The sequence below is a fragment of the Brugia malayi genome (genome assembly GCF_000002995.4).
Source record: "Brugia malayi strain FR3 genome assembly, contig: Bm_v4_ChrX_scaffold_001, whole genome shotgun sequence".
Classification (NCBI taxonomy): domain Eukaryota; kingdom Metazoa; phylum Nematoda; class Chromadorea; order Rhabditida; family Onchocercidae; genus Brugia; species Brugia malayi.
Window position 1 is genome coordinate 15,072,600 of NW_025062479.1, and position 15,939 is coordinate 15,088,538.

A 15,939-nucleotide genomic window follows, 5' to 3' on the forward strand; every position below is an offset into this window, starting at 1 on the left:
AGTTACAAAATTCAAGAAACATTGCTTCAGAAACTTGAAGTTTCTTAAAAAAATCCAGAAGGAAATCAAATAAATCATCATGGAACACCATACAGTAGAATATTCATAATTTGCTAAAACAAAGAAAAAAAAATATTTAGTGCAGAAACCGGGGAAAGGAATTATGATATCAATTATACATAACGAACTAAATCGTTGAATTATGATCCTGCCGGCTGTTCCATTAGCTCTGCCGGCAGTGGACTTTTCGGATGCTTCGATTCGAAATGTTCCTTATAACTCCTTTTATCCATCATCTGCGCCTAAAATAAATAAACAAATAATTGGCTGAAATTCAGGAAAATAAACTCTTTCAAAAAGATTATTTTTTTAGAAATTTAAAACACAAATGATAAGTGTCCTTTGGTTATTGTAAATAACCGAAAAAATTAGTCAGTGAAATCTTTATGCAAGCACAAAAAAGATCACTGTGTAATTCTGAGCAGTTGTTGCTTCAACCAAAAAGAGAAGATATTACAATAAGTTTACAGCAAAAGCGAATTTCTAACTCTAACCTAAAAATGAAGAAATTTTGTCCATTACTTCACTTAGCAAAATGGTGTCTGAACAAGCTTTTGTTGCTGTACAAAGAAATTACGTATTAAGCATACGTAAAACATCAAATTTTGTATTATTTTTGCTGAAACTTACCATACAAACAGTGCATTTATAGATAAGCGATTTGAGGCACGCACCCTTCTGGTCATGTCCAATTGATTTCTTCAGTGCTTCTTGCTTCTTCAGATTCTTCGCCTTAGCTTGCATCTTCATGTGACCGCGTGTCATTGTTGCAAGCTGTTGAAATCACTACTGGGAAGCTATTAACTTAAGCGTTAAGACGGTTTTGAAAATTAACAAGATTAAGACGCATTTGCTACAAAACTCGTTCCTAATGCTATCAATTTGGAGATATGAACATTCCAGTGAGAACCACTGGAATCCGAAACCTAAAAATTTGTTAAAATTTCTCTTATTCACCGCGAATTCCAAATATGATCTACATTGGACTCTATTACTATGCAGCTATTCCAGTTATAATTCGACCCTGAGCACTCATAGCTCCTGATATATGCCAAAATTTATGAGGAGTAACAGCCAAGTATCATAAGTTGTCGAGTACCATGCAGTACACCTGCCAAGTTTAAGCTGAACATAAGAGAGCAATCTTTAAGTATCTTCGGCTTAATACCGAAGAAAAACTCAATTTTCAAGCTGAAAAGAATCCTTTATTTATTCAACCACAGTTGGAAAACCTACATTTAAATGTTATACAATGAAATAAGAACAATTACCGGACAAAAAAACACTGAAATTATTACCTATAATTGACTGCTACCATTAAATGAACTATTAATCATTCATATGGACAATATGCATCATATTGCTTATTATAGTACCACCATTTTATTAAAATTAAGAGGCAGAAAATGAGTATTCATAAGACAGACAATGTACACAACTGCGCCATTAACGGTGCAGGAATTATGGCGCAAATGCGCCACCGAAACATATAGACAGTATAAAATAATCATCGATATACAAAATATGAAATGCTAATATGATTCCAATATATTTATGCCTGAACATCCACTAATTCTGGTGGAAGCACAGCTTTCGGATGTTTCGATTGGAAATGCTGCTTGTAGGTTTTCGGATCCGGCATCAGTGCCTATAACAAATATTTTTAGCGCTTGACTTTTCTGAAAAATAATGTGAACTCGAAAACTTGAAATTTAGCACTGGAATGCATTATGATTATTGAAGCTTCCACCCAGAAACGATTATGCTCTCTAGTTGCTTTATGATAAGACGACCATTTAAAAATAAACTGTTGTTCCCTTTTTGAAATGAATTTAAACCAGCGGCTTCTATTCATTTTGTTTCTTTCACCCACTTTATTGTAATAAAACCTTCCAATCAGTGAATAAAAATGCAGTATAAACTACGCAATCTGATAAAAAAAAGTGAGACAAAATTAGAAAAATCTTTTCATCAGTTTAAAATAATAACGTAAAAAGATTTGGAAGATGACACCATTAAAAAAATATATATCAAATTTGTCGATTATAGCAAGCAGATTTCCAAAAGACAACTTTACCATGCAAACGGTACACTTATGCGTAAGTGCTTTTATAGCGGCTGCCTTCTGATCACTTCCTTTCGATTTCTTCATTTCCTCTTGCTTCTTCAAATTTTTTTGTTGTGACTGAAACTTCTGGTGACCACGAGCCATTGAGCTTCTTTTTATTTCAACACTAACAAGCTGCAAATATCTAAGCATTAGAGATCATCTGTTTCCTAATTTTTTTACATCATGGAGGTGAAAATTCCGAAATAATTCCAAATTAATCCAGAATTTAGGAAAATCAAATCGATCAGTATCCCATATCTCTAAAGAACGTGAAACAATAAAGATATCATAGACTCAGAAAAATATGTGGTTCATACTTAGACATTACTACATTCTTATTATATTAAGCAGGATAAGAAAAAATGTTTTTTATGCATAGGCAATAGTACCACCAAAGACAAATTTTCTAAAGTTACTGCTGCAAGAATGAACTCTACCTTGCCAAAGTAACTCATCTAATGATAAACTTGAGATAAGCTCAATCGCAAGATCCAAATAAATTCATATAACATTTTTGATTCAAGAAGTTAATTATTTCATACTGAAGTATGCCACACACTACATTCTACTAACACCACTGAACATTAAATAAATGGAGAGGAGACATGGCAAAAAAAGAAAAAATTTAAAGAGGAGACATCGCATAAATTCCATAAGCTGAAAGGTGATGAATTTTTCAAAGATGACAGTAGCAATTAACTTCCCAACCAATGAGAAAAACTTGACCGTTACTAATTTAAAAATAAATAACTTAATCACAATGAATAATTCCAGAGAGAATGAATAAAGAAAAGTTTTCAATGAAATCGTTAAAAGACAGGTTTATCTAACGACTCAAGGTTCATAATTTCTCTGGAAAGAAGCTCATATAGCTGACGTATTCATTTAATCTTCCCCACTAAAATCAAGCTAATATACATTTGATGAAAAAATCAGTGAACATTTAAGAACCCATCAATCATTTCTTCTTCTAAAATCGGGAAGAAAGCCTATTTACTATTAATAAATAGGACCCAACATGTAAAATTCTACACCAGTACATGTTATTTTGCAATAAACAAAATCCAAAATGACGCTACCGATCACTGCATTTACTAACACAATTTAAATTAAAAACAGCCAGTTGGAATAATATTAACTAATGGATAAAAAATAAATGCAAATATGGTAAGAAGCCAGTAAACTCCTCTAGTTGCAGCAAAAATAAATTATGTAAAAGCTAACAACATTTATTTTTTTTACAAACGACAACATAGGAATCTTCCGTGAACCGTAAACAAGACAAACAGGTACAAAAGACATTCTCAGAAAATATGTATAAAGCTATCATTTATTCATTTATCCATCGAAGGATAAGCCAAAATTAAAAATATTAAGTTTATACGTGATACGTAGTACAACCGGAACTGCAGGAGGAAAAGAAATTAAGTATACTTAGAACTATTGAATTCATAGGATCAGTCGAAACAGGAAAGAAATCATCATTTCTCTTAAAACCTTTTGTAAAAAAGTATAAAACTGTGAAGAATAACAGATCCACATAACTACAAATAGTAAAAGAAAAGTGAAGATCTAGCTATCCAGCACAATTCAATTAATTTTTGGTTCTCTTTTCAAATTTAAATTCCTAAACTCAAAACTTATGGAAGTGTGAAAAAAAATAGGAATACTAATATTACAAGCAAGAAGATTCAGCAAAAAGATTAGAATCAATTATATATGGGCGTAAAATCATGCTTTGAAGACAATGAGAATAACTTATTCGAAATCCAGGAAAATTTTACAGCATAAATCCGTCCCACATTAAATAGTCACACAGACCAGTTCAAAAGGTTTGATTACTGCAGCAAAGCATTAGGGAAGTTTAGACAATTTCACAAGTAGCACCTAATTTTTCAAGTTTTGTTTTTAGTTCTTCGGCCTCCTTTTTACTCAGATCTTCCTTCACTGTAGCGGGCAACGCTTCTACAAATTTCTTCGCCTGTACCAAATTAAAACCTTCCACTATTGCGCGAACTTCTTTGATTAATGGGATTTTCTTTGAATCATCTACTTTCGTTAATTTCACCGAAAAAAACGTCTTTTGGGATGGTTGAGGTTTCTCCATTTTCGCTCCTTCTTCTAGAATAGAAAAAAGTACAACACATATAAGAGAACAAAAATGCAAAAAAATGTTTCCGTCATAAAAGAGAAAAAATTTTCCAAAAACAACATTTTCCACATTGAAAATCAAAACGCCATGACTAAAACTTTTACCTGCAGCAGAAGTAATCCCTGAGGCAGCAAATGACTGAGAAAAAACTGGTGCGTCCGGTAAGTTCAATTTTTTTTTCAGAGTGCTATTTAGATCTGCCACTTCGAAAATCGTTAAACTGACTATTTCGTTTGCTAACCGAAGGATCCGTTCTGATACCACCTTTTCGTCATCATAGTGTGGAAGCGGAGATGCCTTCCCTGGTTCCAGTGGTAGCTTGGTAGCTTTTTGGTCACTGGTTAACTCCATTCTTTCAGCATTAATCATAGAAGGGGTTTGTGCCTCTGCTTCTTGCTTCTTTTCTGGGGTTATATGCGTTCGTTCAGCATCTTCGGATTTTTCGACTTTGGTAGATGCAGCAGTTATTTTTTTGCCTTCTGAAGACAACTTTTCTAATGGAAGTGGCGCTTGTGCTACACCTTCTGAAACAAAAATTCATTTATATTAAAAGGCAGCTAAGTACTAGATATCCTGTTTTACCTCCTTATTGATTTGGTTGTTTTTCGACTAATCAGTACAGGAGATTAACGAAAATTTTACAGAAAACAAATAAATGATAACCTGTGGCAAGCCTCGTATTCCTTATTAGTAATGTAAAGCGATTTCGTGAAATAACAGCTCTTGTCAACATATTTCGTATGCAAACTATTTCCATACTTCCTAGTGAATACTAAAATTAAGTGAAAAAAAGAAAAAGTTGACAGTATGATGATATGATGCAATATTTGAAAAACCAAAGAAATCGGAATACTGCAAACAAAGATAAAACAACATGTTCCTATAAACTGTATATACGATATACACCATACTTTCTACTTTTGTTATCCAAACTATAATAAAAATTACCATTTCTATTGTAAGATAAAAGTTATGGACATAAAACACATTTGCCGTAAGATACAAATCAGAACATGCAAATAACTATTGCTATTAGATCCAAGCTATAATATGCGACCCACCCTTTCTACAAAATACTGGCTGCATTATGTAGATACAAGAAGAAACTGCATCATGTAATCTAATCTTCTTGCAAGACACAAATTATCGTATGTAACCTGCTCTCCCTATAAAATGCAACTAAACCAGTCGTGCATAAGACCTAGAAAAAATCTGCCGGAATTTATCCCCACGGGTAAAATGCACAGTAATCATTTAAAATGCAAGATGCAACTCACAAATTGCTAACATACAGTTACACCGTAATCGTTGTAAGACCGAAATTGATTAAAAGACGTAATACACAAACGACGCACCGAACGTTTAACTGAAAGTTAAGATGGCGTGGTCCATATATGTAAGGCTTTATTATAATATGACCATATTATATTGTGCATAATTTGTCTAACTATTTCAAATGACATTTTCACCTTTTTCCAAACAATTAAATATAGCATTCACATATTAACATCGATCTTCAATTTATGCAAATTTCTCTTTGTAATTATCCCTCAATTCTGAATTTTTTCCAAAGCAATCGATTATGAAAATCTTTAATATAGCAACTGTGCATTTAGTTGTAATACGAAGTTCTGCTCAGTCTATACACTAATTACACTATAACACTGTTTCATTGCATTTAAATACTAATTAAAATATCAGCACATTATAATTTATCACAACTAATATAATATGTTGTAGAAATAATTAATCACAGTATTTCTGCATGATAATGAGTATTGATAACATGATAAGCGAGTTTAGAAAATCTATTCATCTAGTGATATCATCTCCAAAGAAATAGTTATTTGATTAAAACTGTTTTTTCGCCATCACATAAAAGTTCATACAATTTCATCAAAGTTAAAGAAAAGAGTGTACTTCAAGAGTCCAGAAGATCTGCCACTGCACAAGCGAAAATTCGGAAGAATAAATGGGATATAGGTGAATCGATTATTGAACGACGAAGACATATATCGACATTTTATTTTTTGAAAAGATGTGCATTGATTTTAGTAATTAGAACACCAGTAATTTTAAACAGCATGCTTTTTATATTTTCTAAATAGTATCAGAGAAAATGATCTAGAATTGGTAATGTCTTTTTTTCTTAATACTGTTGCTTCTTACAATGAAAATTTATACTTGCACGAATTCATAATATTCCTCTTTTGTGAGATACTGAATAAGCACAAAAGGAAAAGTAATAGAATTCACAAATGAGCACAATACAACATAATACAAATTTCTTGATCTAAGATTTCTTAAAGGGTAAAGCTGACTGAAGTAAAGCTTCTGGAAAAATACAGTAAAGTACCACCAAAGTAACTAGAAATCAAAAGAACAAAATTATAAACTCACAATCTTATCATCTTTGATGTGGTGCAGTCGCTCATTTAGTCAGGAAAAATACAATACCTCTGCGCTGCACGAGTTACAAAAACTTTTATACCATTATAACTAATTTGAACCTCTAAAGTACATGCAGCAGAATATAAAAGTTAAAACAATGAAAACATTAGCAACATAAGGAAAGACAGCAAAATAAACCATATTGAATTATGATTTCTTGTAACTTTCAATCAGTCCCGTTTTTGTTCTCAATCATTTACAATATGCTTTGCTTAAAAAGATCATGTAATGTGATATCATACTTAAACTTATAATCATCCCAGTATCTACCAAAATATTTTTGTTATGACTATATTAACACGTGACCACTACATGTGACCATCGACAAAGACTCAAACTTATATGAACAAAACCACATGCTTAACTCATGCAGATGTACACGGAAATGGACTTCATCAAAATAATTCTTACTGAACTTAATGAAATACCTAGTTTAATATATTACACGGATAATTGCCTTCTACTCTCAACTTTACGGTTGAGCTTACTTCAATGAATGTTCACTACAGTTCTACAGTTTAAAAAGCAAAACGAATATATGTAATCAAGAACATTGATTTGACGGAACGACAGAACAATGCTTCACCTCTGATAAACAATTTTCCAATAATTCACATACCTCTGAAAATAATTTAAATTGTTCCCATTCATCAGAAATATAACTCATAAGGTTTAAATTTCTGATCAAATATTTCCAGTACCGTTTACTGTTCTCGATCCACGAGGAATTATTTTTGGTATTACATATCTGCCTGAAATCAAGCACCTGGAACGGGATTGAAAATACCTACAAGAATGCTTTTGCTTCTCTCAATGCTTCTCGTACAGCAGGAGGATAGTCTTCAGCTTTTATAGATTTCACAAGACAATATGACACGTATTTCACTGATACCCATCGCCTGCAAATGAAATTAGTTAAGAAAATAGTTCAACTCCACTGCAATATTTTAAATCATAAATCAAGAGTGTTTTCACGCAGTTACATCATGACAGTTAAATAAAACTATGACTTTTCACTAATAAGACTATAAAGCACCCTGCTCATCTGCATTATTAAGATAATCATGAGAAATTCACATTTAACATCAAAATTCCTGACCGATTATACAGAGCTTATGATAAAGTGATAAATTCGAGTTGAGGCAAAAAATGTCAATAATGACTTCAATCAGGTCATTAAAATATTTCGATTATCATCAAAGTTTGCGTATGCTCGTAATTTGCGTGCAACCATGTGGTTTTGCACTAAACATTTTTACTAACAACAACTGAGAAAAGAAAAGATTGGAATTTTCTCATTTAAGCTCTCACCAATTCTTTTGGCCATCAAAATATAAGACCAAAACATATTGCATGTAATCATGTGGTTTTGCACTAAACATCTCATCTGTTGGCAAATCATCTAGTAGTACCTGAAATTATGATAAAGTATCTGAAAATTTAGGGAAAGTAAAATCCATGATTGACTAACCATTTAACTGATAGTGTACATATACAGTTTCTAACAATAGCCCTATCACTAAAAATGATAATTTCGAAAACGTACCCTCATTCGTAAATCGATAACCCTACCAATTTTACGTTCATCATTTTCCGTTATCCAAACAATATCGTCATGTTGAAATTCACATGCCACTTCAACTGTCTCTGCAATGCTCTTTTTTTAATGAATAATGTGAAGTTTCTCCAACAAAATTTTATGATATTATGAGGTGCTATAGTGCAGTTGAACATGTATTCCACAACGTAAAGAGTAAAGAAGCAATGTCACAACTACAAAGGATTAGCGGTCAAAACTGCCTAGTTACCTAAAAAGATTATTTTTACAAATAAAAAAAAAAACATAGCCCTTCCTACTATCAAAAACAAACATGATGGCAATACTTGGAAACAAGTTACAGCATGTTACTGGTTTTCAATAAATCAAAACTGCAGATCTGTTCTAAATTTCGATAAAACAAATTCACATCAAAATTTTCCCTAGTATTACGAATGAAAAGATTACCAACAGGACGTTCCATTGGTTGTGGTGGTATCAGCTTTCGACATTTTCTTGTGTTCCTTCGACGTCCACGCCGAAGATGTATCTCTTCGTCAGCAGAACTTGATTCTTCCATTGTGGAAGTATCAGTTGTCAAGAATTTTGGACTTTTCAGTGGATCGCTTCTATAGGTCATAAATGACTCTATTGCTGAAAGTGAAAAAAAAAAAAAAAAAAAAAAACGCAAACTAGCAACTAAACAGAGGAAAAAAATCTCATTTACACAAACTACAAAACCAATCGCATGAAATGTCATCTTATATATTATGTCACAGCTCATCCATAAGTAAGCAGTAATATATTGGAATCCATATATCAGTTATGATACGTGGAGTATTTATGATGGAACTAGTAATCGAGATTAAAGTGGGAAGAATTGAATAAGAAAATCTAGAAAGAAAGCCCTAAAACATCAATGATTAGACTTCTATAAAGCCATAGCAAAGTTACATACCCAACGAAAATCACATACCCAGATTATATTTAGGGCGCTTTGGTGTAATGCTGTCGTCAAAAGTCCGCAAAGTACGCTTCCGAGTTGATACCCTCGTTGGCAACGTTTTTTCACCCTTTGAACTACGGCATGTTGACATTTTTCTCGGCACAAAATCTAAACCATCATCGTTTTCCTCTTCGTTATCAAGTTTTGGACCTTCGACAGGTGTATATGATATGCTTGATATCGTTTTTAATACCCCATTTGCCTACAAAATAGTTTAATGGAGTAAAACACTTTTCTGAGCTTATCGGTATTTTAAATGCGAAATGGTCCGATCTGCAATTGAAGATTTTAGTAAACCGAAAAAAAGTTCTCTAACGAAAACGATGTAAGGAGGTTTCTGTTATAGTGAAGTCTTTTTGTTGAGAAACAACCATCGCTTTTTTTAATCTAGACCAAAAGAAAAAAACAGTTCGACATAATTTTTTTTATTCTTTTAGAAATAGTCCTTCTCCTTGTCATGTTTGAGATAAACAATTAAGCAAACAATTGATGTAGTTTAAATCTATTAATGTATGGTTAGTAACATAAAAAACATTGAAATATTTATACCAAAGTAAGAGCCTGTACGTCTTTTTCAGCAACTCTGAAATATTTCAAACCAATGCGATGCAATCGATGACCATATTTCCAGAAGAATTCATTATGTCGATTAAATGTTGAACAATTGTTCATCATTAATGTGAAATCAGATTTCAGTTGTGAGAGATTCTTGTAATCACCTTTTGCAAGTTTCCTTTAAAATAATCACTTGACTTTTGCTATTTATGAAATTGCATCGAAAATGACAGAGGAAGACTCACTTTCGCATGGTAGACAAATCCATTGGATTTTTGATAACGGTCGAATAACCAGGCACTTCCTTTTCCGTTACTGGCTTCGCAAATACCTGCAACGAATATTTTTTCAATAAAAAACTGCAAATGAAAAAGTAAACTGAAATATAGCTTACAGATAGATTAGATATAAAAACAAAAAAAAAAAAAAAAAAAAAAAAACATCACTAGTTCCACTGAATTTCACTGAATAGAACATTCCTTTGCTAATGTGAGTTGAAAAACCGAATTATAAAATGTCAAAATAATTTTGTATTAAATCCACATGACTAAAGATTGAACATTCCTTCGACAAATGTAAAACTGCTCTAGTTAGATTCTAATCGTACCTAAGCTTAACTGAATTATCTGAAATGTTACAGTTAATAAAGAATGTTTAATAAGCTTAATAAGTTGTAATTCTCTCAAATTCATTAAGATCTTCGAGTCTACAGCCAAACTTATATTCGATTGTTAAAAATCAGTAGGCTGTTTGCTTAATTAACCCCTTTTGTTATAAACCAAATGTATTTGCAATGTCGAAATAATTTGCCCTCTAGAAATCTTCCAGTATGATATCACTTTTATGAACGATTCATATAGTGCCAAAAACCCACTCTTACTATAGAAAGGGTAAAGATCAACATCCGTTAGTGACAGCTTTTTACCTCACTATAACTATAGATTTTGCTGCAAGCCAGTGGTCAACGAATAAAGATTAAGAATTAAGATTCTTTGTCTGAGTCAATTTCTTAGTACCAGCAGGTTTCAATTCGTTCGGCTGGTCATGCGCACTCATCCAACTCCCTTTATTTAAATTTTTTGCTTATTTTTCGTATTCGTTTACTTCCGTCATTTCATACTCACAGATAATACTTCTATGAAATTATTAGCATATTGACCATAGAGATTAATGCTTTGTGTAACGTATTGTAGAGAATAAAGTAAAAACTCTAAACTTCTCTAACAAATTTCTACAAGTTCTCGACATAAGTGACAGAAAACTAAGTAAAGTTATTTGTTTCATGCATAGCATATAACTTACATCACTGTAATCTTTGCTAGCAATCTTCTCAATTACTTCACTCATTATTGTATTCAACGGCTTTGTCAGTCGATTCAGCAAGGAAGCAGTTGAGTCGTACTACAATAAAAAGAAAAACTTTTCGAAAAATTTTATGGAATATATTAAAATATCTCATAAGAAAAATATTTAACACCAGTAATCTACACAATAAAATCATAAAATATAAAATTAAGACCAACCTTATTTTCTATTTGGGAAGTTCAATCTACTGCAAACGGAAGACAACTTACAAATTCTTTTTTCATCTTTTCCCGCTTTTTTACCAATTCGCATAACAGGCGAACACGTTCAAGATTCGTTCGCAGCAAAAAGTACGTTCTGGTCTCACTAGGATGTGTCCCCTGTCCAGATGTCGGAGAAGCATCAGCAGATTTGGGAAGTGTTTTGCTATGCTAAAAACAATCAGTCTTTGATTTTTGAAGTTTAAAACTTTGTTTTCTAAAAATCTTCACGACTTTCATAGTAAATCTGCTAATTTTTTTTATTCACGCAAAAGAAAAAAAAGGCTGATCTACTTCTACATTAATATTTACAGAACGTTATCAGAAATTCAGTTTCAAAAAATTACTCACGATTAATCGTCGTAATAGCGGTACTCCGAATCGTGACTTCCTTTTCAATGACCAGTAAGCAACGATGTAACGTATCACATTCTCACTAATATCCGCTTTCTCACATATTCTCTTTAGACTACAAAATTATGTAAATCAGAGATATGTATGCATATTAGCAATATAAAGTTCCCAACAAAGAAGAAATAATATTTATAAAGAAATAATATAATTTCTAAATATAAATCTATGAGAAGAAAATTATCCTTTGTACAAGTGATACGTCCTCAAACGTCCTTTCATGCTTTTACACTTGCTGCTTTAGTCAATCCACTACTCAAACTAAAATTTTAAATAAGATATGGCGATAAAATAAAGAATATACCTTTCATGTGGAACAGTGGGAATAGAAACCGGTGGAATAACTGCTTGACTTGCTGCTAATTTTTCACGTGCCTTTTTCATCAATTCATCCTAAATACATTCATGAATGTTGATGAAAAATCTTAAAAAAAGTCGACAAAGTTGAAATTTCAAAAATAGCTTTCCATCGAAAAGAATAGATAATTTAGGACGTACCACTTTTTTCTTTTGTTTGGAGAAATCACTTCCATCATTTCTGTAAAAATATAACCATCTTTTAGCAATTTACACATGACCCATTCTATTCACTGTGACTGTACTAGTATTGCATGTTATAATCTCAGAGGATTTATCCATACAGGCGTAGATGCAAGCTGAGCACATCTCTTCAGATTCTTGAAAGTGACTGATGATTCCAATTACCAAACTCATATAATAATAATTTGACCGCATTGTTTTTCATTTCTAATCAAATATTAAATATCTGTTGAAACATACTTTGCAAAATCAGTTGAATGAAAATGGCAGAATACCGTATACCGAATTTCAGTCCCACCCTCACGTTTAGGATTGTCAACTATTTCAGCACGCATTTCCATGCCCGCAGCATTTGCACATGTGACGTGAAAAGAGCGGGTACAGCTTTTCTGGAATAATTTAGTGCAAAAAGAAAAAGTAGCAAACATACTAGTGTTCCATAAAAATGGCTAACCTATAGAAGCTTATACGAGAACCGGCACATCAGCGCACGTTTAAATATCGATATTTCATTGTAGTTATTTAGCTTTCAAGTAGTTATTTAGCAACAAATATTTTTTTTTTGCTTAATCATCAGTGATTAAGTGATTAACACACTATTATGATCAGGAAATTCAATACGCTTTATGCCGAACTGCCACATTTATCATATATCTAGATTTTATCAGCAAATGAATTAAGCACTCTTTTAGCAATCAGCATTACTAACATCATGTGCTGCTTATTGTCAACGTAAGTAATAAATTTTTAATCGTTAATGAAATACTTGAGCCAAAAAAATTGTCATACTCTAGAACACTGCAAACATGCTCCCACTTTTTGCTTGCATACAATACATCTCAGCCTCTGCCTTCGTCTCAGTGAATTTTCAATTCCATCAATTGGTTCCATAAACACACTATTGGCAAAATGAACCTAAAAAATTTTTTAAACAGTAAAAAAGTAAAAATGTCAAAAAAAGCGCAAAGCAAAAAATTACAAACTGAATTTCATGTTCTAGTTAATAAAATTTTAATTTGTGCAAGTCGTAAGATGAGGAAAATATCATCATGGATTTAGAATGTCAGTTTCACGATACTGCAATCCGTCACTCTTGTCTATCTATAGAATTAAAGACATCTTTTACGCATAATTCCGTTCCTCATTCTCCATCTTTTTTTTTCTAGAATTAGAATTTTTTGAAGTATTATTAAAACGGAATTACAAATTATGGTAATAATACTTCATTTAGCCATAATGCGCAAACAACATGAGCCCAGCGACTGTCAACTGTTTGCTTAAAGGCACCATGCGAACTTGGACAAAGTACGCATGATACTGGTTTCGATGGTGACATCTGACAACGACGGCACAACCACTGACCTTCCGGAACATACGGCACGCCATAACAATCCTGAGTTTTCATTAACTTAGACAGAAAGGATGAAAAGGACATTGATGAAATAAAGTAAAGCTTATAAATATGACAATTCCAAAGTCAACCAGAATAAAGTTGAGAAGTAAAACAATGTACTTGATGAACAGCAATGTTGCACATATCACAGAAAATAATTTGATTAATATTGCTGCCTTCTCCATCGTTACACACGCAGCACACAGCATCTTGATCAACCAGACATTTGTAATTACCATCACCTTTTGAACACTATAATTGCTTATCGCTAATAAAATAAAGTTCCATAAATCCAATCAAAAAAAGGGAAAACCCAAAACTCTATTAATTATGAATACATTATAAGGTACTGCAGACTTTAAACTGTAAGACGTAGTTTTAACATCACGTAAAAATCAAGCATTCGTCATCGCCAAATGCTTAGAAAACTCTCTTCTCGAAAATTTCCAGGAAAAGTCTTATAAAATACTGATGAAAAATAAGAATCAAGCATAAGTGTCAAATGTTTTGCAGTTTTATTCTGATTTAGACCATAAACTATGATTCCTGAAATCCGTTCACTAGCGATGTTACTTAGCAAGCAGTACCATTCCTAATGAAACTTTAATAAGCACTCTACCCGTTAACATAGCTGACCGAAACGTATAGCTCAGCATAGTGAAGTGTGAAAGAAGCGTGGCACCCTAACTATATGTCTGTTCACAAAACTATAGTCGACATACCACTAATGACACTTTCTGATTGCCCAACAAGTTATCTTACTTGGAAAAAACTTTCTTTTTCCAGACGATCCATTGCAATCTCAAAACTATGCACACTGAGACGTTCTTCACCAGCCTTCTCTAATTTCTTTGAAATAAGACTTAACCATTCCATATCCTGTAAAAAAGCATTGCATATCCGGTGAACTTTATCTAAAGTTACTGAAAACCAGCATTTTAATGAAAAAAAAAAAAAAAAAAAGAACATTTTCATACAATTGATGTCATTAATATGTGAACATGAAGCTAGGCGTCATAACAGTTTAAGAATATTAAAACCGTGAAAAGAAACCTCCTCGTCAACATCGTATTCCAAGATATTATCCATTTCTTCATTTAACCTTACGCGATACTTGATGTATGCTTTAGGTATATCAAAATTTTTGCATGAGAGTGGTTTAGGCGAAAGTCTGCGAACATTTACTTTAGGAAGTGCTGCAGTGACTCCACTGCTCTGAAATATTCGCAACGTATAACTACGATTTTTAGTGGAAATTGTGAAAGATGCTTGAATCTATTACTTAGCTGAAAGAGCTCTGAACTCTTATCGATCGGATATCCGTCAATACAGAAGAAATTAGATAGGAAATCTTGTGTATGATTCGAAAAGTTTAGAAGCTAAAGACCCCTATACCGCTGAGCTACGACTACGTAAGAAAACACTGAATTTTCCAATTACCGACTGAATTAAATGAAACGGTACAACTACTTATTTCGGTAAGCATTTTTACACTGATGTCCATCCTTACACGTAAAAAATGTAAAAAAAAACACATGACATTCATAGTATTCACTTATTTGATAGTATGAAAATGCATTGGACATAATCAGTAACACCTCTTTATATTTTGCCATTACAGCACTGCTTCTATCTTCCACGGATAATTGATCATCGGTAACAAAATTTACAGTCAATGGTTGCATAACATTAATGCGCACAGTACGTCCATCCATACACGTACTTACTATTCGATCCAACATTCCCTATTCTGAAAATAGAATTTCTAAAATCAATTCATGAAATTCGAAAATTTAATTTCAAAATTATTCTATTCCAGTACTTGTCATAAATAATGCAATATCACAGCACAGTGGGAGCAAACAAAATTTGAATTATTTCTTCTTATCCTATTCTGACTGAAAAGTACTGAAAGCTTAAGGTTTTCCACGTAAGTTGATAAGTGGTAGGCTGATATGATATGGAATACCAGTAATTTAATCATATGGATAAATAACATTTATGAGTTCATCACGTATGAATGATTTAAAGTTTTACATCTTAATAACTTTGTTGAAAAAAAAGCTTTGTAGCTTTCACACAAGAAAAATATGTCATCTGTGACCCTGCACTTCTAACAAACATCTTAATAAAAACACGTGAACACATTTGGCAACAAA

The 15,939-nt window shown here is 32.4% G+C and overlaps 4 protein-coding genes across 6 annotated transcripts; all 4 read right to left on the bottom strand.

Annotated features, from left to right (window-relative positions):
• Positions 1-200: 200 nt before the first annotated feature.
• On the bottom strand, positions 201-825 carry Bm4969 (HSPC038 protein, putative; the record flags this gene model as incomplete). The annotated part of the gene is made up of 2 exons (XM_001895555.1): positions 201-302; positions 691-825. 2 exons carry the CDS (start codon positions 823-825, stop codon positions 201-203), a joined length of 237 nt encoding a protein of 78 aa, XP_001895590.1.
• Positions 826-1,612: 787 nt separating this feature from the next.
• Bm4970 (zgc:92624 protein, putative) lies at positions 1,613-2,272 on the bottom strand (the record flags this gene model as incomplete). Its single annotated transcript, XM_001895554.2, has 2 exons — positions 1,613-1,708; positions 2,138-2,272. 2 exons carry the CDS (start codon positions 2,270-2,272, stop codon positions 1,613-1,615), a joined length of 231 nt encoding a protein of 76 aa, XP_001895589.1.
• A 1,762-nt stretch (positions 2,273-4,034) lies between these two features.
• Bma-mrpl-12 (60S ribosomal protein L12, mitochondrial precursor, putative) lies at positions 4,035-5,079 on the bottom strand (the record flags this gene model as incomplete). The annotated part of the gene is made up of 3 exons (XM_001895553.1): positions 4,035-4,291; positions 4,427-4,846; positions 4,986-5,079. The coding sequence occupies 3 exons, from the start codon at positions 5,077-5,079 to the stop codon at positions 4,035-4,037; spliced, it is 771 nt and encodes a 256-aa protein (XP_001895588.1).
• A 2,305-nt stretch (positions 5,080-7,384) lies between these two features.
• Positions 7,385-15,522, bottom strand: Bma-lin-49 (Bromodomain containing protein; the record flags this gene model as incomplete). 3 transcript variants are annotated; one of them, XM_043074942.1, is made up of 20 exons in its annotated part: positions 7,385-7,394; positions 7,565-7,672; positions 8,085-8,185; positions 8,320-8,420; positions 8,779-8,958; positions 9,287-9,518; positions 9,866-10,049; positions 10,117-10,202; positions 11,174-11,272; positions 11,446-11,607; positions 11,788-11,905; positions 12,152-12,240; positions 12,346-12,385; positions 12,628-12,776; positions 13,177-13,302; positions 13,610-13,780; positions 13,901-14,032; positions 14,543-14,659; positions 14,834-14,995; positions 15,379-15,522. In XM_043074942.1, 20 exons carry the CDS (start codon positions 15,520-15,522, stop codon positions 7,385-7,387), a joined length of 2,511 nt encoding a protein of 836 aa, XP_042930876.1. The 3 variants fall into 3 exon arrangements, with proteins under 3 accessions (XP_042930876.1, XP_042930875.1, XP_001895587.1); XM_043074941.1 differs by having other exon boundaries at positions 8,779-8,964; XM_001895552.1 differs by lacking the exons at positions 7,385-7,394; positions 12,346-12,385 and having other exon boundaries at positions 7,561-7,672; positions 8,779-8,964; positions 12,663-12,776.
• Between the last annotated feature and the right edge of the window lie 417 nt (positions 15,523-15,939).